Source organism: Megalobrama amblycephala, unplaced genomic scaffold (assembly GCF_018812025.1).
Source record: "Megalobrama amblycephala isolate DHTTF-2021 unplaced genomic scaffold, ASM1881202v1 scaffold265, whole genome shotgun sequence".
NCBI classification, from domain to species: domain Eukaryota; kingdom Metazoa; phylum Chordata; class Actinopteri; order Cypriniformes; family Xenocyprididae; genus Megalobrama; species Megalobrama amblycephala.
Window position 1 is genome coordinate 754,248 of NW_025953341.1, and position 26,454 is coordinate 780,701.

The 26,454-nt window shown below is 35.0% G+C and overlaps 1 protein-coding gene across 2 annotated transcripts in view; it reads right to left on the minus strand.

Moving 5' to 3' along the window:
* The window catches only part of si:zfos-2326c3.2 (misshapen-like kinase 1), a 75,970-nt gene that overhangs the window by 19,422 nt on the left and 30,094 nt on the right, over positions 1-26,454 (minus strand). Inside the window, exons 11-29 of one of the 2 annotated variants that reach the window (XM_048179644.1) lie at positions 26,344-26,416; positions 23,387-23,573; positions 22,586-22,699; positions 21,490-21,555; positions 20,628-20,744; positions 20,356-20,502; positions 19,471-19,590; positions 18,532-18,593; positions 18,330-18,406; positions 18,144-18,217; positions 16,410-16,495; positions 15,029-15,119; positions 14,658-14,780; positions 10,532-10,652; positions 10,290-10,445; positions 9,001-9,144; positions 5,653-5,787; positions 4,189-4,289; positions 1,129-1,278 (exon numbers count right to left, since the gene is read on the minus strand). In XM_048179644.1, coding sequence (XP_048035601.1) covers positions 1,129-1,278; positions 4,189-4,289; positions 5,653-5,787; positions 9,001-9,144; positions 10,290-10,445; positions 10,532-10,652; positions 14,658-14,780; positions 15,029-15,119; positions 16,410-16,495; positions 18,144-18,217; positions 18,330-18,406; positions 18,532-18,593; positions 19,471-19,590; positions 20,356-20,502; positions 20,628-20,744; positions 21,490-21,555; positions 22,586-22,699; positions 23,387-23,573; positions 26,344-26,416 — 2,144 coding nt within the window. Of the gene's footprint in view, positions 1-1,128; positions 1,279-4,188; positions 4,290-5,652; positions 5,788-9,000; positions 9,145-10,289; positions 10,446-10,531; positions 10,653-14,657; positions 14,784-15,028; positions 15,120-16,409; positions 16,496-18,143; positions 18,218-18,329; positions 18,407-18,531; positions 18,594-19,470; positions 19,591-20,355; positions 20,503-20,627; positions 20,745-21,489; positions 21,556-22,585; positions 22,700-23,386; positions 23,574-26,343; positions 26,417-26,454 lie in introns of both variants that reach the window. The other variant, XM_048179643.1, reaches the window with a different exon arrangement.

Consider the following 26,454-nt stretch of genomic DNA (forward strand, 5'->3'; position numbering starts at 1 on the left):
ATACATTTTTAAAAGTAATTTGTTGCCACTTAGTGGCGTAACAATGCAACCGATACAATCGTTATTTGAAGCACACAGTTACTTTCAAAAGGTGATTTATTCTATTAACGTAGACATCAGCATTTATATCTGAATAATAAACTTTTGTATAGCCTACTTCTGTGATAACTGGAATATTTGTAACAGAAATAATGATACTGTGTGTTTGAAAAGATTGTTTGTGAAGCTGTTTATATCTAAACATGACAACCTTTCGAGATCAGTGGCAGTGTGAACGCAGATTTGAATGTCACAATATTATTTTTGTCAAAGATTTAATATACACGGGCAAATCGTCATTCTTTTGTGCATCTCTCTCTCTCTGCATTGATATCTGACGTATATGAGTAGCGTGAAGGCTTTTCAGTGCATTCATTGCTATAATATTCATGAGGTGAGACGTCTCTATTAAACTATATGCTCCTCGCACTTTGCCCACCCATCACATCAGAGCTGTTTTCGAGAACTGTAACTTAGAACGGTTCTGGTACTTTTCTAGATAAGAACTGGTTCTTAGTTCCCAACCCTATTCATGATGATAAACAAATGATTCAGCAAGTGCAAGGCTTCTTTAAAGATATGAATGCACAATGCAGTGTTGTGAAAATCAGACAGCCAGTGTTACAAGTGAGGACCATTTTGACATCAAGGTTCTGAATGAGTGCCAAATTGATTGTATCTGTCTACCAACAAAATAAATGACAAAAAACTATTAATTCCTATAAAACTAGGAGTACTATCGCAGGACAGTTGTGACACTCATTTTCAATGTGCTAAATAAAATATACTGACACATTTTATACTGTGATTGTTTTTATATATGCATATGCAGTTTTTATGTATGCATAAGTGTTTTTGTGAATTTATGTTTTTGTGAATCATTTTCAGTGGTGTTCCACCATCAGTGCAGACAACATGGGACCATATATCATAACAGTGTTACAGCTGACCATACTGGATGTTTGCTTGATTTTTTCAGTGACCTAGCATGCTAGCATGACCCAAAAACATTAACTTGAAAGGAAAATCAAATTACAACAGATAGCTGGACTGCTACAGCTGTAGACAAGTGCTTGCTGGGATACTCACATGACTGGGCAGGTACAGATCGAAGGGCGTCCCTGAATCCACATCAATAGCATGAAAGCCAGAGTGAGACCCATAGATGACCTTTAATCTCTGTCCATTCTCCACCGTCAGGTCAACTGAGAGGGGCTTCTGCGGCAGTGAGCTGAAAGACTGACCAAAGATAAAGAACAACTGAGTTACTCATCTACTGGGAAATAAACAAAGGATGAAAACAATATTGCCAAAAAAAATGACGCTTTTTTATTCTTTATTATTAATTTATTTTTCCGGGTGAGGAGTTTCTCCACTAAGACACTGATTGGGCTAATATTGTTTGTATCTGTTTCAATAACAGTGTCTTTGTAAACATTGTGCTTCAAATTCCATAACCCGACTCACACCCATACATTTTTAGGAAATTTGCAGTTAATTTGTGATGTGTCAACGGAACTGTGAACAGATGAACCTGTGCCTTAACTGGACTTGGTTTGTCAACTTTCCAGCATTTTGGTTATTGTCATCTTCAGTTACTGGATATAATATATATATTATATATTCACAGCTAATGTGAGAACAAAAAAGGGGAACTGAGATCAATTTATACAGTATTGTCTTCAATAATGTGAAAGAGAAAACACTGGTGGTGTAAGCACAGCTTTTGGGCTTCTGACATCATAAACCAGAGGATGTCAGAGTTGTTTTTGCAGTTGAGATTCAGTTAATGGTCTTTTGGGGCTGCATAGGAAGTTTTTGAGAACAATTATGAAAACAATTATGGGTCATAAATGTGCAATTATATGGACGTCAAAATTCATATTTACAAAATACAGAATTTTGTGAAAGGTTTAACCATTTTTGACAGTATCTGGAGTGACATATCAGACAGCAATTTGTTACACACAGAGGATGCATTCCTCATCTTTAAAAGAACTTTTCAAACCTGACAAGGCATATTAAAAACACAATGTCAAAGTTTGACAATACAAGGTCTTGCCAGCCATGACAAAAACATAATTTATGCTTATTAAGAGAATTATGGTGACACTTTCCAAGTGTTTCTTGTTTATTGAGTTGGCCTTGTGCACATCAGTGGCTTGGTGTGATCTGAATACATACACATTCTATGAGAGTTGGTGACTTCCAGCGACATAAACGGCAGTGACCCTAGGTGACAGGATGTGGGCCTGTTTTAAGAAAAGTTCAGCTTTATGCAAATGAGGAATGACTTGACGCAGTGACTACCAATGAGAGTGGTGACAGTGGAGCTCACATGATTTGTCTCCTATCAGCTACCACTTTTGTGTCCACAAGATCTAGAAGTTAAATATTGCAGTGAGGCAAATGACCCTTTGCTGGGAGTCTGATTGACAGGCAATCTAACCAACCATAATGCCGAATCCACCGTTTTGTCAGACAAAGCAGTCAGGGGAGTTAGTAGATTAACGTCAGTGGACTTGAACTTGAAAAATGGTGTGTACTGATGTCTTTCCATGGTTGAAACAACATTCCTTCTGATGTTCATTCATGTTTATTTGATGTTATAAATTAGCCTAACTAGTAGGATGACATGATCGATTCACAAGCCACTTGAACTGAGGTGCTACAGTGATCTTTCACGACACATTAAACAGCCACAAAATGGAAATTATTGTTTAAATTTCTTTAAAAATTACAAAATTTGAAATTTGAGACTTTGTTTCATATTAAAAGTAACGTTCTCTGTCTTGTCTGTCGACGTATTGTTAGTGTCTTTTAATTACCTGATTTTACATGATGATCAAATCACGTATAAGGGTGATGTGTGGAACAACATATATAAGATCATGTGTTGCACGAATGACAATTAATTGTGTGTCGACTCACAGTCCAATATTTGCGGTCACAAAGACCATGTGTTCATTCTTAATGCATTACGTAATGGTGCAATCAATATAGAACATTTTTCCGGAATGTTCCTTTTTTAGCAGCATAAAAACTCATTTGGTGTCAAGGAAAAATCTTAGTGGCAGCAAGGTTCATAACTGCTATTAGGGTAACCAGAACTAGTCTGTGATTGTGAACTGGACTCAAGTCTAAGTGATTGCTAAGTGATCGCACACAATGCTTTTGAGTGCTTTGATGTTTTCAGTTTTAGTATTTTTTTTATTTTTTATAACATGGCTGATGCAAAGTGTGATGCAATGGGCCAAGATATGATGCAGATATAATGAAGATATAATGATGCAGATCTTTATAAGATATAGCTATAATGATTTATCCGTCAAGAACTCCAGTAGCAAAATGTGATGCCCATTGCTACACCAAACTGAGGAAGATAGTTGCAGGTAATATTTTCTTTGAAAAAAGTAAACATACTATGTTTTCATGTCCATAAAAATGGACAGGACAACAATCTGAGTCGATGTTATAAATATAAATGTCAGAACTTCATGTCAGAAGTAGAGTAAGTCTCTTAGGACAGCAGTGAAGTAGGACACGTACTCAAAAATGACCCATTTCCAAAAACTTCCAGTTACATTATGCATTATTACACTATCATTACGCCACCCTATTCTTTTTTGAAATGGAACAATATATAAAAGTAAACAGCAGGTAATTAGAAATATCACATTAGAAAGTATGGTTATGATCATAACTGCCTCCTGGGCCTTGGTCTATAAAAATAATTAGATGTACTGTACTAGTAATCTTAGAAACATATTAAGGGCTTTATATTTCAACCCTATACTTGAATTTCACTGTGATTTCCAGATTAAATGAACACTAGCGGCAGTAAAACACCAAACACTTTCTCGTGGCTCACCTGATTTTTTTTCTAAAAAGCTTAACTTATGGGCAGAACGACAAATACTTCATGAAGCACAAATGTTTTATAATTTAATAATTACTTATTTATAATTTTGCATTTTGTAATAATTAATTTTGCACTGTGGTAATATCAATCTCTTTCGCTTCTCATAATTTCCTCTTTTTATTTATTTTTCAGTTATGAAATATGACCCAGAAACATTTTGGCAGCCTTTGTGACATTTCACAATGGTCATCTCTACTAACATATAGAGATAACATAATAAGACTTACTTTGAAAGCCATGAACTTGTGGTATGGCTTGGGAGCCCATGCATAGATCTCCACAGCGCTCCTCAAGGCGATGACCAGGAACTTGATTTTTTCATAGCGAACTGAAAGAAGTTAGTATGAGTTAAATGATAATCAAAATGGTGATTACATGGAAGAAAGACATTTATCAAACCATTCTAGCCTACATTATTATAGTACATACATACCCCTGCTTAAATGCATATTGTTTTCCATTAGTGCAAAAACACTGACCACAATTATGACACTGAAATTTATTTATTATTGTGTGTCATTCTGTGATTACAAATACAACCACCAAAAATCACTCTTAAAGGGATAGTTCATCCAAAAATGAAAATGATCCCATGATTTACTCACCCTCAAGCCATCCTATGTGTATATGACTATATTCTTTCAGACAAACATAATCATGGAGTTTATAAAATATCCTGTCTCTTCCAAGCTTTATAATGGTATTGAATGGCTCTCCTGATTTTGAAATCCCAAAAATGTGCATCCATACATCATAAAAGATATCCTCACGGCTCCAGGGGGTTAATAAAGGCCTTCTGAAGCATTTTTGTAAGAAAAATGGCCATATTTAAATCTTTATACACTAAAATAAGTAGCTTCCGGCAGATGGTCTATGCAAATCGTCTTACGGCAAAAGAGTAAGCTCCGACCTGACGCATGATGTGTTGACGAACGCGGAAGCGCAAAGGATAGAGCAAAACATAACATTGGTCAGGAATTAAAAGTCTAAACCTAGTATTTTTAAAGAGAAATATCGGAGTATTTTGATATAAGAGAAGAGGAGCTTGAGTTTGTTGCCCAGCCCTATCTGTTTGAACCGCGAGCAGTGTCTAAGCTTACGTTACTCCTACATCCTACGTCACACATTGCGTCAGAAGTTACTCTTTTGGCGCAAGTTGACTTGCGTAGGCAATCTGCCGGAAGCTAGTTATTTTAGTTTATAAAATTTTAAATACGGATATTTTTCTTACAAAAACCCATTGCCCTGGAGTTGTATGGATTACTTTTATGATGGATGGATGCACTTTTTTGGGCTTCAAAATCAGGAGTGCCATTCACTACCATTATAAAGCTTGGAAGAGCAAGGATATTTTTTAATATAACTCTGTGTTTGTCTGATAGAAGATAGTCATATACACCTAGGATGGCTTGAGGGTGAGTAAATCATGGGATAATTTTCATTTTTGGGTGAACTACCGTTTTAAAAGATGAGCCATTTTGATCCAGACTTACTATTTGTCTATAATAAATGTCAGTGTTTATAATTATAACACTTAGAATGTTTTTAGTGGCTTACCTCAAATGCCTGCACTAAAATGAGTTTAGCCCTCTTATACAGTAAAACTGCTTGAGATGTAGCACACTGATGTTTGTTGGTAAAGTCCATTGCAACAGAAACATATTTAAAATGTTGTCTTGCTCTGCACTCACCTACTTTGTAGCTGACACACCCCTCCAGTTCTCCCACTGAGGTCCAGCCCTGTTTCTTTTCCACCTCTGGATCATTACGCAAGATCTTATTTCTCAGCCAGGACAGGTAGTACAGCCTCAGCTTGTTTTTCTTACCTTTCCACAAGAAATAAAGTATAAATTACATTACAAGCTATTGTAGCATCTGGAGCGATCCAACACACAATTGTGAAAGTCAATCTTCACAACATGCAGACTCCATAATGTCATTTATCAGAGTATAAATGGACACAAATTAACAGCGCAAGTTTGTCGTCTTTTCTTCATTCACTGCAGAAGATACTGATTATAACTTCGGCACCACTGGACAGAACCATCAAGAATTTCTCCTGAGCCTGCAGATCCAGATGCTCCTCTACATCTAATGCATTTGCAAGTATCGTACATTTGAACACTAAATGGCGATTTAGTATTAAGTTTGAACCCCTTTGTTAAAAAAGGTGCTTTATAGTGAGAAACTGATTGTTCTTCCAGCTCGTTAAATGACTCTTTTCATAGCGTCATTCCTCTGTTACACTACGGTTGAAATTCATTTCCACTCTCTCATTCCCTATGTATGTGTGATTTGTGTATGTCTGTGTGTGTTTAGTCTAGCTATGTGTTCATGATTTAGTTAAATAAAACTTGTGTGCACATTCTTGCGAGTTGATTCTGATCTGCTTATTAACCAATGTCACTGATAATGATTAAGATCACAGCTACATGCTAAGAAAGAGTTATTTTCCTGTGGCCACAGAAAATATCCTTTCTGAAGAGTTGATAGACGATCAATACTGAGTGTTCGCTGGCTGAACAGATTAATTGATTATAATATTAATTCAGCTACATCAGGTTAATTCGATTAACTGATTCAAATATTTATAATAAGTTATGATTAATTATTCATATTTCCCTTTTGAGCTAATTCGCTACACACTATACACACTACTGGTCAAAAGTTTGGAATAATTAAGATGGCTGCATTTATTTGATCAAAAATACAGAAAGCAATAATATTGTAAAATATTACTACAATTTAAAAGAACTGTTTTCTATTTGAATATATTTAAAAATGTAATTTATTCCTTTGAAGGCTATGCTGAATTTGCAGCATCATTACTCCAGTCTTCAGTGTCACATGATCAATTTATAAACAAATCTTTTTCCAAGATTTATGTCCCCAAATTCCAAATCACAAAACACTGCTGCTTGATCTGCATTTATCAATTCCTAATTGAAGCAACCATACACAACATTCAAAGTAAGCATGTCTGATGAAGTTGTGTATGACGCAAGGAGTTAAATAATTACACGCATATAAGCAAAGTCAGCGCGAGAATATGCACTTTTTCAATAACTTCAATAGAAGCAGAAGCAGGAAGACAACATTGCTAGTGAGGAAACAGTGTTAAAAGTCAGTACATATTCACAAAGGGGCAATGCTAAGTGGCAGATATGCATTTACATGCAAAGTTACTCTTTTCAGTAAGCAGTGTCATGCAGGTACACTCAAACAAGAATATGCATTTGACCATAAGAACAGAAGGTAGTGGGTTATATCAAGTAGTGTGAAACAAATGTAATTCATCGACAAATGGAACATATAACTGATGCATTTTGTTTGCAAAGAAATACGAGTTTTGCCTTAATGTATTTATAGAAGTCAATGAGCTCAATCATGCACGAGAAACCACATTTTTTAATGTACTAATGGAACATATAAGCAATGCTTTGTATAATAAATGCACTAAGGAAACTCCTCTATGAATGAAAATATATTGTGTTTCCATGAACTTCATAAGACAGACAACGAATTCGCTCATGCAATTACAACTCGCTCATGCAATTATATTCAGCATGTTTTCACATGTTCAACTGGACACAAAAAACAATGAAAGTCAAAGGGAACTGAAACTGGTTACCAACATTAAAATATCTTCTATTATGTTCCACAGAAGAAAGAAAGTGAGTAAATTATTTTTCAATCATTTTAAAAAGAATTTACATTTTTGGGCAAACTACCCCTTTTAAAATGGTCATATCCATTAGCATGCTAATGCTATGTGTGTGTGTTTAGTTAGTTTGATTAATATTTTGAGGATTTTTTTTATTTTATTGTATTTGCTTTGGTACCGTTTTTCCAAGTGGCACAAAACCGTTTTTTTTTAAATCTCAGCTTCAAGTGCGGCTCATCCAACTAGAGTTCCCAAATTATTAATGTGATAAAGCTTTTTTAGTCTTATGGTCAATTCTTCCTGGTCTCTTGCAGGATTTGTCAAAAACTCTTGATTTTGTTCATTAAAGGTGCCCTAGAACTAGTTTTAACAAGATGTAATATAAGTCTAAGGTGTCCCCTGAATGTGTCTGTGAAGTTTCAGCTCAAAATACCCCATAGATTTTATTAATAAATTTTTTTTTTAACTGCCTATTTTCAGCCATAATTACATATGCACCGATTTAGCATGCGGCCCCTTTAATTCTGGCGTTCCCCCGCCCCCGCGAGCTCTCGACTGCCTTAAACAGCATACACAAAGTTCACACAGCTAATATAACCCTCAAAATGGATCTTTACAAAGTGTTCGTCATTCATGCTGCATGCATGCATCGATTCCAGTGAGTACAGTATTTATTTGGATGTTTACATTTGATTCTGAATGAGTTTGAGGCTGTGCTCTGTGGCTTAAGCTAAAATTACACACTTTTAGAGAGATTTATAAAGAATGAAGTTGTGTTTATGAATTATACAGACTGCAAGTGTTTAAAAAAATGAAAATAGTGACGGCTCTTATCTCTGTGAATACAGTAATAAATGATGGTAACTTTAACCACATTTAACAGTACATTAGCAACATGCTAACGAAACCTTTAGAAAGACAATTTACAAATATCACTAAAAATATCATATCATCATGGATTATGTCAGTTATTATCGCTCCATCTGCCATTTTTCGCTATTGCCTTGCTTACTTACCTAGTCTGATGATTCAGCTGTGCACAGATCCAGACGTCCTGCCCTTGTCTAATGCCTTAACATGGGCTGGCATATGCAAATATTGGGGGCATACATATTAATGATCCCGACTGTTACGTAACAGTCGGTGTTATGTTGAGATTCGCCTGTTTATCGAAGGTCTTTTAAACAAATTAGATTTATACAGGAAGGAGGAAACAGTGGTGTTTGAGACTCACTGTATGTCATTTCCATGTAACTCTTGTTATTGAACTATGCTGAGGTAAATTCAATTTTTCATTCGATGGCACCTTTAATTTGCTCGTATAAATATAAGAATAATATTTATTGTAGTAAAGTGCTTTATGTACACTATGTACCTGATATAGTGATGAGTACATTGAGGCCCTCCAGTACGTCCATCTGTTGGAAGCGTCTGCGGCTGATGAGAGAGTAAACTTTGCCCTGACCACTACGGTCCAGCAGCCACAGGCCGCTCTCTGTGCCCACCAACAAATTCACACCTAAACACACAGCAGTCACAGTGAGGAAAGATACAGATCTTCCTGTTCAACAGCACAATTATACTAAATAAAACAGCATTTCACTGCATGCAATATCTGCTTTAACCCTCTGGGGTCTGAGGATTTTTGGGGCCCTGGAGAAGTTTTGACATGCCCTGACATTTGTGCTTTGTTTAGTTGCTTATAAACATATTAATGACAAAAGTGTCATTACACTGTATTCAGCACGAACTAGGCTACCATAATATGTGAGCAACATGTATGCACATGGATGTATTTTTGAGAATAACATTTATGTGTGGTTATTGAAAAAACAAAAATACTTAAGGCACTGAAATACGGCCACAAAACAAATACAAAAATACGGCCACAAAACAAAAAATACACATTGAAAAGATTTTTGATAAAAACATGTTTAAATAGTTATCATGTAATATATGGGTGGAATTACAAGTTATTCAGTCAGAGTTATTAACACAGGAAGTCTGTTATTTCATGTACAGATGTGACTAAGGTGGGTGTGTCTACACTATGTATCAGGATGTGGGTCATGTGTGCATCATCAAACTTACTGAAATAAACCTACCATATATATGAGATATAATTACAATCATTCTGAGCAGTCAATGACTGGACTCTTCTTACTGATTTCAATAGTGCTGAAACCAATTATTTTATGTGGAAATTTGGCCAAACATTTTTATTCCATAATAAAATAGTAACAATATCAAACAAAGGTCAAAATATATAATGAAAAGATGTGTAAAAAAATAATCTGTAATCTAGACAGCACAATATTTCTCAGAAGACAGCTGATTTAGATGAAAAACAGTAGGTATTTTGCTCCATAGTATTATATGAAAAATTAACAAAGTAGATTTCATATCAGCTTTATATGTTCTATAATATAAAGTGAAGTGAACATAAAGTGAACTTTTCCAAGTTTTATAGTGGTTTTAAAGATTCCTTACTGAGAAGATGCCATAGCAGGGATGTGTAGCATTTATTTCATATAACATTCATTCATTTATTTTATTCTTTTATATTTGATTTCAGCAGGAACATGCAAATGGTCTTTATTAAAATCAAAAGTCAGCACTACATGTATTTCTGAAATGTGATGTGTGAATATGAACATGTCTCACCCCACAGGCTAGCGCAGAGGATTTCAGCATTGAACTTCTTTTTATATTTGCGGATCTCTGGGGCATCACTCTGAGGTCGAATGTTGGTGGGGTTGACATTCACCACAGAGCCCTTCCTGTGGGGCTGTCTAATGCATGGTTCACACCTGTCATTCACTGACAGACAGAGAAAGAGATTTATATATGTGTTTTATACACTGACATTTTATACATGTCAGTGGGCATCAGATATGTGGACTCACGTTGGTCGTATCCCTGCGGACTCTGAGGTGGTGATATCTGCAGCAAACGAGGGTCAATAAAAGGTGAGAATGAGGAAGAGGAAGAGGATGTGCTTTTTCCTGGCTGATTATTGAATAATTTCTGTAAATACAGAATGACACAAGCACAAACATCAAGGGGGAGAATTTTACATGATAATGCAAGTATGATCAAGGTCAAGATCATGGTTCTAGACACAATGTAACATAATTCTCTTTTACAATATTTTTACATCTATGAAAAAAAGGGGAAAAAAAACAACAACAAATATTGTAACTTAGGGGTGGGTGATATTCTGGTACACACGATTAACCAGTAGAAATGTGTCAACCAGTAAAGATTTTGGACTATCGTCTCTATTACAGTTATGCTTATGTCACATTGTTGGTCATGAAAGCTTATCGTTTGCATGCGTTTTTAAGCATTGCGGTTCAAAAAAATGAGATAGCAATAAGAAGCGAAAGAGAGCTCATTTCTGTATATGTGCGAGCTTTCTGTGAGATGGTTTCTGAGCATTGTCTGAGAGACGTGCGTACATGAAGCTGCTGCTGTGAGTACTTAACTGAGTTCTTTTGTCACCTTTTTGGGCTTGAACAGTCAGTTACAAATACTTATGTGTCAAAATTCCCATCTTTGCGAGTATCCTCATAAACAGTCATTTATGTCTTACAGTGGTGCTCAGATTGGCACCCTTGGTAAATATGATCAAAGATGACTGTAAAAATAAATCTGCATTGTTTATCCTTTTGATCTTTAATTCATAAAATGAGTAAAAAATCTAACCTTTCATTGAAGGAAAATAATTGAAAGTGGGGGGAAAATCACATTATGAAATAAATGTTTTTCTCCAAAACATGTTGGCCATAATTATTGGCACCCCTAGAATTTTTTATGAGTAAAATATCTCTAAAGTATATTCCCAGTCATATTTACATTTTTTTTAGCACACCAGGGTGATGTGCTATATGATGTGCAGCAAAAGATTGCTGAGCTTCACAATATAGAAAGTAGCTGTAAGAAAATAGCTAAAGTATTGAAAATCCCCATTTCAACTATCAGGGCAATAATTAAGAAGTTCCAATTAACTAAACATGTTACAAATCTGCCTGGAAGAGGACATGTGTCTAAATCGTCCTAATGCCAAAGGGCCAAAGACTCTCCAAGGATCACAGTTGGAGAATTGCAGAGATTAGTTGAGTCTTGAGTATCAGAAAGCGATAAAAAAAATATCAAACAGCACCTACATCCCCACAAGTTGTTCAGGAGGTTTTAAAGAAAAATCCTCTGCTCTCATCCAGAAACAGTCTCCAGTATATTAAGTTGTCAGACATGATTGGAACTTCAAATGGGACCGGCTTCTATGGTCAGATGAAACTAAAAAAAAAAATAGCTTTTTGGCAGCAAACCCACCAGATGGGTTTGGTGCACACATGGATAAAAAGTACCCCATGTCCAGGGTTAAATATACTGCTGGATCTTTAATGTTGTGGGCCTATTTTTCTGCTGGAAGTCCTGGACAAAATGGTATCATGGATTCTACCAAATATCAACAGATAAAAAAAATCAAAACCTGACCGCTTCTGCTAGAAATCCTATAATGAGCCATGGTTGGATCTTCCATCAGGACAATGATCCAAAACAAACATCAAAACCAACACAAAAATGTGTCACTGAGCACAAAATGAAGCTTCTGCCATGGTCTTCCCAGTTCCCTGACCTGAACCCTAAAGAAAATGAGTGAAGTGAACTGAAGAGAAGAAGCACCAACATGGAGCTGGGAATCTGAAGGTTCTGGAGAGATTCTGCATGAAGGAATGGTCTCTGATCTCTTGTCAGGTATTCTCCAAACTCATCAGGCATTATAGAAGACAAATCAGAACTGTTTTCTTGGCAAAAGGAGGTTGCAAAAACTATTGAATAAAAGGGTGCCAATAATTGTGGCCAACGTGTTTTGGATATAAACATTTATTTCATAATGTGACTTTTCCCCCACTTTCAATTCTTTTTCTTCAATGAAAGGTTAGATTTTTGCTAAGTTTATGAATTAAAGATCAAAAGGATAAACAATACAGATTTATTTTTACAGCCATCTTTGATCATATTTACCAAGGGTGCCAATAATTCTGAGCACCACTGTAAGTGAATGTAAACTGTTAAGAAATTACGGAAGCCCTGAACCACATGGTGGAGAAAAAAAACTTAAGAAAACTTATGGTGGGGAGGGAAAAAAAAACTCTCGTTATTTCGATATTATATCTCGATATTAAGTCATTATTTCGACATAAGTCATTATTACGACATACCTCGTTATTTCGACATAACTTGTTATTGTATATCAAGTTTAATAAAAGACGCACACATTTCAACGTCTTCAGTGGCACAACAGTAACGTGTCGGCTCACTTTACTGCGAACGCTGTGTTTTCGAAAAATGAAAATAATGTTCTAAAAGTGGAAATAACCTGCCTGACGAGTGTTTAATAATATTAAAAGCATTTATTGGGTATATAGCTGTAGATGTTATTTAAACTATGTGAAAATAGCGATACATTCTATTTACACTAAGTGATGATAACAGCATTTTCTCTATAGCCACTAGAGGGTAGAATAAGACAGGGAATCAATTAAAGAACACGTTGTTATGTTGACCTACTGTTACAAGTTTGTGCTCCAAAATCCCAGAGGTTTATCATGGGAATTTGCATTCATGCCACACATGCATTCATAAGAATACATTTATATTTAATAGAAGACTAAGCCATGTTTTTTTTTTTTTTGTACATTAATTACTTTATACAATTTATGTAGTCTATTTTTTTTATTTAGTGCTTGAATTTTTCAGGTAGTTCTATTTCATTTGTTTCATCTTGTTTCTTTCTTTGTTCTACTGTAGTTTTGTCCAATTGCTTGTAATTAATTTCCTTGTTATTATTTTTTTACTCATCTTCAGTAAGCTTGAGATTTTTTTTTTTTTTTTTACTTAGGCTGGTAGTTTTTTTAGGAATATTGAAATTGGTGACAATATTTTTTTTTTTTTTTTATAAAAACCTTTTAATGCAAAAATAACTACATTGTGATATATATCGTTATCATGAAAAAAAATTACTCATATCATGATATAAGATTTTACCCCCCAGGCTAACTTACCTAAAATATTTCTGTTAATGTGTGAAAGCTGTTTAAATGGCTTTAAATTAGAGTGGCCTCAATCAATTAGCTTCTTTATTAGCTTACATCGAAATGATGACTGGCTTAAAACAGTCTCACATCTGTGTAAAATGTACAACTGATAAAGTGTCATCTCCTTCTCAAACTCTTAGGGTGCTTTCAGGCTAGCACTTTTGGTGCACACCCAGGTTCGACTGACGTCAGAGTTCGGTTCATTTGGATGATGTGAATGCGGTTTGCTGATATGAACACAATTGTACTAAATCTCTGAAGTGAACCTCTATTGATAACATATGATTTGTAAAACTTTAAGCTTGTGTGTGTTCTCTCTCACTTTTCTGACCAGTGTGACTGACGCACTGCAATCAGAGAGAAGAGAATGTATATCCCATTTTTGCTTGCCTTGAGCAGAAATGGATTACCGCGTTCTTTAGTACATTTGCAGCACATTCACAGCAGATAGACAAGTGCATCTATGTGCAGACACTTTGAAAAAAAAAAAAAAATTTCAAAACCCAAAATATAAAAGTTTAATATAAGAGCAACGTTATGCATTTTGCCGCCTTCTCCTGCATTGTTGTTACCAGCAACCGAGGTAAACAGCTGGTGCTTTGATGATGCAAACACACCACGGTTTGGACCCAAATAATATAATGTGAACACAATCCAGCAGGGTCAGGGGCAGGGGCAGGAGGAGCAATTGAGCTCGGGTTCGGACCAGGCAATCGAACCATGTGTGAAAGCACCCTTAGGCTTGGGCAGAGGCTGAACGTTACTAAAGCTCTAACTGCTTACATCTGGAACATGAGTATTGCGTGTGTCCATGATCACAGTATGCATGTACAGCACACATCTATCAAAACCAAAACTCTCAAATGATGTTAAACTGCTGCTATCAGGGGTCTGAAAAAAGCCAGAAGATATCAAGATGAAGACCTACATCAAAGCTCTGCGTGGTGTCTTGGTGGCAGGTGAGCTCATGTGTGGGGCTCTTGTGCAGGAGGTCCGGCAGGTGGTAGCTGTCATTGGATTGGGATCCAGAAGGCCTTGGCTTTGCTGCACTCTGCTGGAGAAACATGAACATCTGTTTTTTAGGACATGAAATCACACTTTGAAAAAGGTGACAGTATCTCAGAAACACTGATGGACTGAATAATTACAACAAATACAATCAGTCTCCACTGGTGAAAATGAGCTGCAGTATCACAATAAAATCAAAGGCATAAATAAATAAAATTTTCAATAAATACTGGTATGTTTGTCAGCTGTTTTAGCCTGTTCTCCAAACCAACACACTGAAAGTGACTTTACCTGCTGCGCTTTCACATTGAGATGAGGCTGAAGAATGATATCATTAAACTGCCCTCTGGATAACAAGGGCCTTCCATTGCTCAACGGTGACCTAGAAAAAACACAGTCAGATCAATTTTCATGACAGCAAAGAAAAAGATCAAGTTCAGTTCCACCCACACTTTTTACATTAACATTTTATAATGTTTTTATGAAGTTAGTTTTAAAATGGTATGTAAAACGCTGGAATACTACCTCAAAGAAGCCAATATGTATGAAAAAGTATTTAATTAGCTGACTCTATGAAAAGAGTAAACAACTACAAGACAATTATACATAGAATACCATATACTTAAAATAGTTAGGTCAAATATACTTGGACTTCACTGTATACCTGTCAGTGTAAGTCAAATATACTTAAGTATAAGTTAAGTATAACTGGTAAATACAAAAAGTAGACTGAAAGTATACTCTTTCATTTTCAGTTTAAAAGAAGTATACGACTAGCACACTTGAATAAACTTCTCTTTTGTGTAGTGTTTGATCAGTGCTGTTTCAATGTGATTTTATTTTGTTCTTTTTTGTCTTCATGTTTATCATGTCTGTCAAAATAAGCACAATGTGATTTTTCGGTGAAATCATGCAGCCCTACTCTGGAGCAAAGCTGCAATGTCTTTGTCAGGCTGCTAGAGAACTAGCTGTTTTCCATACAGAGAATGATCAACACAAGCTAATGTGATTTGACGTTGGTAGGACATCGGCAGAATATCAGAAATGTGAATGCCACAGGCACTTCAACTCTGCATTGTGAGGTATTCATTGTCTTGATTCAGTGACATGCAGTGTGTTCACAACCTTTGACATAGGGACCTATCCATCCGGCACCAACCATATGTCTCCTTTCACATCGATTTAAATCATATTAGGATTATTTTGGTATGGAGTTTAAATTGTTTGCAATCACTGTTGAAAGGGACAGTTCACCCAAAAACAACTCTGTCATCATTTACTCATGTTATTCCAAAAACTGTATTCCCTTTTCTGTGGAGCACAAAAGAACATATTTTTAGGAACGCTGGTAACCCAGCAACATTGAAGCCCATTGACTTTCTTTGTATGGACAAAAACAAATGTTTTTGCATGTTCCACAGAAGTAAGAAGAAGTCATACAGGTTTGGAACAACATGATGACAGAATTTTCATCCCTTTAAGGCATTACATGGCTGATAAACTTAGCATGACCTTAAAAAGTGCTAAAAAAAAGAAGTATATTATATAAAGTATAACCTCAAAATCACTTTGTCAGTCACCTCATGAATGTCTTGTAATCTTTGACTATCTGTACTATTGTTTTTAATTTGGTCAACTTTCAGAGGAGAGCAAACCGTCAAGGTGAGATTACCTAGTCTTCTCATCATCTTCATCACTGGAGGAAGAATATTCTGCAAGCTTCATTAATGGGCTGAAGTGCGACTTCATTCCCAAACCCTTAAAGATGAAAACAGTTTGATATGAAAAACAAACAATCTTTAAGGCACGTTCACACCAAGAACACTAACTATAATGATAAAGATATAGTGGTAATACGGGCGCACTAATATGCATTAATTCATGCTTAACTAATGCACAGATAATCGTGTTTTAATGTATGACTCATGAAGAACTAAACCATTAAATCAATGATTACTGCATCAGCAACTAATAAAGTTTCTATATGATTAATAGATTAAGTAATATATGAATTGTTATTAATTAAATGTGTCCGAATGTATTAATTCCTTAATAACACATTTTATTAATTAATAGTGTAAGTTAATGTGTTAATTACCACAATAGGTTGAAGCCATGTACTTCAACATTCAGTTGTCTGCTTTAATTAATCAATAACTAATGATTTGCAAATGTATCATTATGTTATGACTTTACTTGTTGAGGCACATGACTATTAACTAATTGTTAAGTAATGTCATTATGGTTTTGACATCTACACTAAGCCATGGATTTTAATTTCCAATCATCTACAACTGGGACTCCACTGTACCAGATAAACTGCCACATCCAGAACCTTGTTGTTCATGGCACAGGAATATGGACATGGACATCTTGGATGACATGGGGGTGAGCAAATTATCAGGAAACTTTAATTTGAACTAATCCTTTAAGCTTGAGGTCAAGGATTCAAAGGCAGAACATGCAGCCAGGCACTGCTATTTCGTAACACTGTGTCAAGTCCGGACAAAGAGAATAGAACCCATTTTAATCATTGATAGTGATTCTACATTGGTCACATCCAGTTTAAACACAGTGTAACATCAGTCTGTAGTTCAGATTCTGGTGTGCTGATATTTGTGTGCAGCCCAACTTACCCATTCTTCAAACACATTCTCTGACATTACACTCACTGCGTGTGCAACTGTCAAATCCCATTAATTACATATTACTTAGTTAATAGTCATGTGCCTCAACAAGTAAAGTCATAACATAATGATACATTTTCAAATCATTAGTTAATGATTAATTAAAGCAGACAACTGGAAGTTGAAGTACATGGCTTCAACCCATTTTGGTAGTTAACATATTTAGACTTTTAGTTAATAAAATATGTTATTAAGGAATGAATACATCATGACACATTTAATTAATAGCAATTCATATATTACTTAATCTATTAATCATATAGACTCTTTATTAGTTGCTGATGCAGTATTCATTAATTAATGGTTTAGTTCTTCATGAGTCATACATTAAAACATGATTATCTGTGCATTAGTTAAGCATGAATTAATGCATATTAGTGCCCCCGTATTGTAAAGTGTTACCTCATTGGAATCACTTTATTTCCCCCAGAAGAAAAACAATAAAAACTTTGACAGCCAATCAGAATCCATCCTGCTTTAAAGAGCTCGAGCATTCAAAGCGGCAGACGACAAAACTGCAGCGCAAGCTTAGTTGTCATTATAGTTACTGATCTTGGTGTAAACGGGTGATACTGATTTTAATATTATATATTTGGTTGGGGAAATAAATACTTTAAAGAGTCTCCACATAAAAAGTTGAAAGCAGCTGTGTAAAAAGCTTTGCAAGGTTTAAGGCTTAAGCGTCGCAACATTTTCAAATATGAAATACAGATTCACACCTGGGTTGGTGGTGATGTTCCTGAACTTTGAGAGTTTCTGTTTTGATGAGCTGGAATGTCCGGCATACAGTAACCTGCAAGATCAAGAAAGTCTATATGACAGTGTACAAGACATTATGCTTGAATAACTGACCTTATTCTGTTCTAATATAGTTTTCAATACGTTACAGCTAAAGAAAAACACACCTGAATGTGAGCTGCTCGTTGAGCTGTTAGAGTAGGACATTTTAACACTGCTGTCCAAAGAAGACTGACGATCTCCACTGACAGAAAGTCAAGAAACAAAAACAGCCACAGTTTCTTGTCTGAGGATAATGAGGGGCTTCAACTGAGCCTAATTAATGTTGGTTTGAAAAAGTTTCTTGTGTCCTACAAGGACACAGCTTACCCGGATCCATATCTGTGATGGCTCGTGACATCTTTGAATTTTGATGTTGTTCGTTCTGGAATCTTGAGACAATATTTGCAAAAATAAACATTTCTTCATTCTTGTTCTAGGTGCAATGCCTTTGACCTACATTTTAGGCCTTTTCTGTGGTATTTTTATTTTTTGTGTTAACCATATTTCTGCTTTAGCTAGAAAACTTTATTAATCCCTGTAAAAGGAAACTCATTTGCCACCATTTCACAGTACAAACAACACAAATAGACAATTAAACATTAAAAAAAAAAAGTCAATACATGAAAAGAATTACACAACTTCATTGAAAAACCTAACTGCAGTAGGAATAAAAGACCTTCTAAATTGCTCTGTAGAACACTGAGGCATCACTAATCTTCCAATAAATTAACTTTTAAGTCCACTAAAAATACAGTGTAGAGGATGACCCTTGTAAGACGGAATCATTTTTATTTTTGCCCTTGTTCTCTTTTCCACTGTGACCTCAAGTGAATTAGGATTAAGTCCAATAACCAAACCAGCCCTTCTAATCAATTTTAATTAGAAAGGCTGGTTTGGTTATTGGACTTAATCCCGATTCACTTGAGGTCACTGTGCAAAAGAGAACAAGCTTTGTCTAACAAAGGTCATCCACTGCACTGTATTTTGAATGGATCTGTCACATTAGAAGGAAGGAAGGCACCTCCCTTTGGAAGAGGAAGCTGATTTACCACAATTTTAGCAGTTGCCACCTATACAAACTTTCTGACACAGCTAAACTTTTATAAATTTGAATGATTACTATAATGAAAAGTATAGTATGATATAGTATCTTAGGTTTGAATTTCAGCTGTTGAAAAATGTCATGATATTTATTCACACTGTGGAGATATATCTAAGGACAACCCATGCTGTGCTGACAACTGAAATGCTGTCTCGAGGACAAACCTTTGGTGGCTGATCATCAGGGTTGAAGAAGACTTCATCTTGTGTTGGTGAGAGAGGAGCAGTGACATCAGACATAGAGCTGCTGTGATGAATCTCTCGACTGGGACACACGTTCATGTTCTGAAATCAACACATATTACAGAGTCTTTCACTCCTTTAACTGTTTTTCAGTGCTGTATTCTACATCCTTGTCATTACACTGAACAATTATTAATTTTTTTTTCATCATAGCTTGAGTCAGTGAATTTGGCCTTTGTAAAGCTCTGTAAATTATGTTCATACGTTTTGTATGTATGTGCAAATAATGTTCCATGCTACAACTTGAAATCAAATAGAGAAAAACAGAAATAAACTATAACATCTAATATCATATATTTTTATCATTCTATTTTCTCCCTGATGTCCACCTATAATGTTAATTAAGGTTTTTTCACTGAAAACAGAACAACTAAAACTGCATTTGCCATGAGATACAACTTGTCACTGGAATCTGAACTCGAAGTGGACTTCTATATAAACAATCTCCAACATCTAACTAACTTGTGAAATGAGTAACAGCACTAAGCTGTTCTCACAAAGTCTGCATTACACTTACAGATTCATAAAACACACTATGATAAAATGTGTTACTCAAACTCAGACTGAAATGGATCAGGAATACATTTCAGCAGCCTCTCATTTGTAATGATGTGATTCTTCAGACTGTTGAGGATTAATTATATTCATCATACAGTACTTCTTGTGGAGGAAATTCTGGGTCCTGAAAGCTACAGCATGTTGTTATAGAACATCAAGGTCTTTATTGCAAAAGATAACTGACATCTTTGATAATTTGATTGTTTAGGAGTAGATTCAGGGACAGTTGTCATGTTTGTGATGTCGTACCGGCTGTTTGGTGGCTCTCTGGAGCGCTGGAGTACAAGGACTGGAGTTGCTTCCTGATCCCAGACGTGACTGAACATGAGGAATCCTGATAGCTATATTATTCAGATTGACAAGATGGGTGTCCAGGGATTCCAGTTTACCTGCCAGCTGAATGTCAGAGTTTCACAATATTATAGAGGCCATCCAAACAGGACAATCAAATTCATAATACATTATGTTATAAACCAATGTAGACTTGTGTTGACAGAAATCCCATGACAGTGTGTTTTTACCCCATCGTGTGGTGAGATTGCTCTAGTGCTCTTCTGCTGGTGTCCGTGGTCGTGCTGCAGCAACAGCAGCTGTGACTGATCTCTGGGAAGCGTGCGTTGGGGTTTTCTGCCCTGAGACTGATGGTGTGGTCGACAAACAGACATGCATTAACACATCACTAAGACAGGGGTAATGTACAGTCGGTTTCAAAAAACAAACCCCGGCAGGGTGATCAGGACCCCCCAAAAAAGTGCAGCAAACTAAACAGGCATGAAATACTGATTTCAAATGAAATGAATTATGTGAGAAAAAGAGTCAAATTAGCAGCTTACTGTGTATATATATATATATATATATATATATATATATATATATATATATATATATATATATATCTCATGACGTGCATATTTTTGTGTGTAAATGCATTATTTGCTTTTAAATTAAAAAAAAAAAAATCATGACATGTATCACTTTCTGTATTTTATAAAACCTATTTAGTATTTTCAGTAAATTCAAACAATAAATATTATTTTATGTTTTGGTATCTTAAACCCACAAAATGACAGGTGGCACAACCATCCGCACAAATGAACAGACTAAGAAAGCGATTTAAAATGGTGTTTTAATAATAAGAAATTTAAAATAAAATACTATGGCATAATTGTATGTTTAAAACCTTTCCTATAAACAAATTGTATAAATATCAGTAGTTTTAAAGCTGATGAGATAATTGAAAAACTTTTATTAATTAATCATTTTAGATGCCACTTTGATATCAAGTAAAGAAAAATTGGTCCTACTTTATATTAGGTGTCAGAATGACATTATATTTGGCAGAATGTCTATATCTGAGAAAAATTTCAAGCAGAATTAATTTACCTGCTCAGCAAAAAGACTTAGAGATGTTGATTCAACTTCAGTCTTGTGATGTTCACCGTCTTTGGGCTAAAATCCAATGAGAATAAAAGACAAACAGCAGCACATTACACCAGAAAAGCAGCGGTGAGTTTTGAGGTGAACATTTATGACAGTGGCACTTAAGAACAAATGTTATTTTCTGGAAAATAGGTTGCACCTGAATATAAGTCACGCCAGGTCAAAATTGCATTGTTGAGATAACTAAAATACATGATTATAGTGTTTTAAATGTTTGTAAACATTTGACCAGTATTTTACATTATTTCTAAATGTAATAATAAAATGTGACATATACAGACATTATCTGTATGTTTATTATATATATATATATATATATATATATATATATATATATATATATATATATATATATATATATATATATATATATATATATATATATACATACAGATAATGTCAAATTTAATGGTATACAGAACAAGAATGAAAAATAAACTAATTATAATGCCAATCATTATAAACAACATTTATTATAAACAGGAAGCCTAAATAAATTTAAAGTGAAACTGAATTACTGGCATGTGGGAAATGAGCTATAGCCTATAAATAAACTTCACATGCCTTACCTTGCCTAACAAGCACAAACTGAATTAAAGTTGAATGTGAGGAGAGATAAAATCAAAAACCCACGAAATAAAACATTTCAGTATGAACTCACTGACCAATAAAGTCTAATCTGCAAACAACTGACTTGTTGCATTGTCCATTCATTAATGATTTCTGTTAATTTGACAAGAAAAAAAAATCAGATCTACATCACTGGTGATTTTAAAAAACTAAATAAATAAAAAAAATATTTTACAGAAAATATGGTATTTATGTTGTGTGATTCAGTTTGATTAGTGAAGGTTACTTCACAAGGCAGCAAGAACTGCTGTGAGAAAATGAACTGACCTCACCTGGAATTACACTGTACATGCACACAATAACAATCACCACACACACACATGTAGTGATGCATCATAATCTGTTCATTGCAGTGACTGTTTGACAAAACATCCTAATGAAAAGGAACACTGAATTCATAAATTCTAACCGGTTTCTTGTGATTTCTTTTGCTTTTCTCAGTAACATCAGTCTCTTCTTGCCATAACATCTCCTGAAGCTCTGGCCACTGGAGTCCGGTATCGTGTAACAGCCTTTCCTGATGCTGTCCAAACACAAACACATCTGCTATGAACCGCCAGTAAAAAACATTTGGACACCCTGACTTGTTCTTCATTTTTACTATTTTCTACTTTGCATAATAGTAGGAAATAACACAAATGGTCTATTTCAGCTTCTTCTTTTGTATAGATTCCAGCTTTCAAACGTAATAAGGTGCATCCTGGGATGCTAATTTAAGGAGTTTCCGTGTATTCTGGACACTTGGAGCACACTGAACCCTGCTTTTCCATTCACTTCTGTTTCAACTCATACAATTTTTAAATGAAAATGATAGGTTTGTAAAGAGATTTGTATGTTGGCCCAATTTTGACACGCCTACGAAAAAAATTCTCATACAACCTTTCAGGCCAAAGGGTTTTTAAAATCTTGAAAAACAAATTAATTCAAGTGTGTCCAAATGTTTGACTGCTAGCATACAAATTTAAAAGATTTAGGCAGAATGAAAGACGAGGAACTTCTAATAAACCATGCTACAAATACGATTTTCAAACTTTTGAAAGGACACTGAAAATCTAAAGCAAACAAACATTAAACTTGTAATAAAGCTTGGTGTTGTAGAGTAAAACAAAGTGTGTCACTCTCCATTTGCATGGTGAAACAAACATTTCTTCTCTGAAATGTGCTCATGCACTCATTACACAATCTTAAAAAAAAAAAGATTCATTCATACATCTTCGAGGCGTCGTCTTTCCTCCTGTTGTTGTTGGATTCTCTTCTGTCGGTCCGCGAGCAATTGTCTTTTGTAGTTGTCTTGATTATGTACTTGTTGGAGTAGTTGTGTTTGTGAGTGTGTCTCCTGCTGCAGACGCAGGAACTCTCGTCTTAACATAGACTCTCCAGGAAGATTCACTATAGAGCTATGAGCACAAAGAAAATAACATGAGAAACGACCAAACCTAAGACAAGGGCGATGCTGAAAATGAACATTTGTGCAAAGGGTCATGCAGGGCTGTCAGGTTTTCATGCCATCTGCCATGTGGAGACTACTGACAGAGCACATTAACCCGAGCATTGGGTGACACACTCGCTGACCTGTGCTTATCAGAATAGATGGCCACTGCAGAGTCATTTTATGGGTCACAAGGCAATTTATGATTTAAAGGCAATTTTTAATTTAAGTAACAATTTAACTTTCATTTTATTTCATTTATTTATTTTGATCTACTTTTTTGTTTTGTGGCACAAACATCATTGAGCTTCCTGCTGATTATGCCATGTTGTTATCATTTAGGCTTCAAAATGATCTACTATAGTTCATTAATCCAAATCTCTCAAGTCAACATAAAATCCATACTGATATTTACTTTTCTAATGCACTTTCCTGGTCTTATTTTCAACGCTTCATCAGTGCATGTTATTCCAAAGAAAACATTCTAGCGTTTTTCCGCCATCAGGCCAAACAGTTCTTAGCAGGCTGAGGAACAGTTCAGCACAGTTCGATACAAACCATTCCCGGTTAGCTAACCCTTCTGGTAGAACACAATGATGGTTTTCCAGGACAGTAGGGTATTTTTCATAAGTGTAGCATGTACATCACACTAGCTAATTTGTCATTATGTTATTTGTAAATTTTACCTTATTATATGATGTGAGGGCTGGGTGCTATGATGATATATAATCGTAAAGACTATAAAATGTCTATTGTTAGAGATGTTGCTATATTGTGTATATCATGGAATTGTAAATATATACGCACAGCACAGCACTATTGATGCTTTAGAGTGATGAAACATAAATGAGACAATAAAGAGCAGGACGTGCTTGATGTTAAAAAGCATTATGGTGCTTTCATGTCCTCCTGGGAAGTTAATATTTATGAGTTGGGAAATTGTGTTTAAGGTGTCAGGTGCGTTCAAGTCACTTTCGTTGGAGCAAGATGGAGGTGTACCTTCTCTTAATTAACTACACAAAAATACAAAGTTTTTTAAATGAAGAACAAAGAATGTGTAGAAGGTGTGCTTTTTTATGTTTTAAATTAAAGAGTTTGGAACAGCATGAGGGTAAGTAATAAATGACAGAATTTTCATTTTTGGGTGAACTAACCCTTTAATTTATAAAGCCACAGTAAACTTTATTGTTACATTTTATATTCTATGCCAACGCTATTATATTTTGTGCAGGAAATTTTATTTGTGCAAAAAGCTGTATTAACATTATAAGTAAACCTCAAAGAACATATTAAATTAATTAAAAAAATGTATTGTAATGACCCCTTTAATGTTAATCAGACAAAACTTGTTGCTCCTGAGTGAATAACTTTTGTAGCTTTAATAAGAATAAAAATATATTTAATACATACAGTGAAGTTCTGTCAGGACCACTATCGTCAAATATGATAGATAATGCATAGAGTTTGTATTGGCGGTATGGTTCTGTTCTGGACAAGAACTCCCTGCGCATCCATGCAGCCTAGCATGGATAAGAGCAGGGAGAGCAGCAATAAACCCCCCAGGGTAAACAGAACAGGACCAACATGCAGATATCATTAAATGTCATGATTTAACATACACATTTTTCGAAAATTAGTCTGATTCAGGGGAAATAATAAGGCCAATCCTGACTGAAGAGAGGAGGAGCTGGGGATGGAGGAGGGTAATTTGCTCCTGAGAAATGCAATAGCTGCTGATAATACGGAGGAGCTTATATATAGATGCCGTAATAGGCGTCGTATTCCTATAGGTAGACGCAAGTCACCTGGGTGTCAGCTGATGCAAGCTTGACTGACGTGACCTGCCAGAACTGACGCTATGCTAGATACTATGCAATATCTATTTTTTTTGTTTTACATTTGATTATTTAATTTCTGTACTATTTATAACTACATTTTTTCAATATAAACCTTTTTTTTACTTGAAAAACGTTTTTTTAATTCAAATTTGTTACACTGTATTTGTCTTATTGTTGGTCATTTGCTTCTTTGTTCTTATTTTTAATAAAAAAATATTAATAATAAAATATTTTTACTGCACAAAATGATGGTAAAACTATGTTCTCTATTGAACATTTTTATTTAAAACATTTATTTTATAAAGTTATTCATAAAGTTAAAAATATGCACCAGAAAATTAATTGAACATTTTTATTTTTATTTAAAACATTTTATAAAGTTATTCATAAAGGTAAAAGTATGCACTGGAAAAACAATTTAGGGGGCAAATATTGTCCCTTAATGGTAAAGGTGTGGAAGAGAGGGGGTACGCAGAAGGATGGTAATCCCTTCAGGGGATACTCCACGCTAAAAAGTTTGGGAACCACTGAAGTAAACAATTTCTTTTTTTTTCTTTTGTTTGTGAATTTTGAGAAAATACGTTTCTCAAGAAATGTATTTTATATGAAAATGTTATTGTGTATTATGACCACTAATGCTGATGCACACACTCTCACTCACAAACAAACAAACAAACAAACACATACAATGTTAATGTCAACATTTTTCATTAGTTGGTATTAGCCAAACCTGATTATGGAAGAGAGTCTAGTTTGTCTTTTCATCAAAATGAAATCAGTTGCTGTGCTTTTGTAATGGCTATCAAGCCCTCTTTGTTGTCAGACAATCTCCTCCCTCCAAGAGGTGTAATATACAGATTGCTGTCGTTTTATTTTTCGAAAATATAAATTAAGACATACCTGGGTTCACCTTCATCTTCATTTATGCCATCGTCTTCATCTTCACTTCCACTGTATTCATATTCCGTTCCCTCTGTTAAGATTGGTCACAAACAGAACTTGAGACAAATT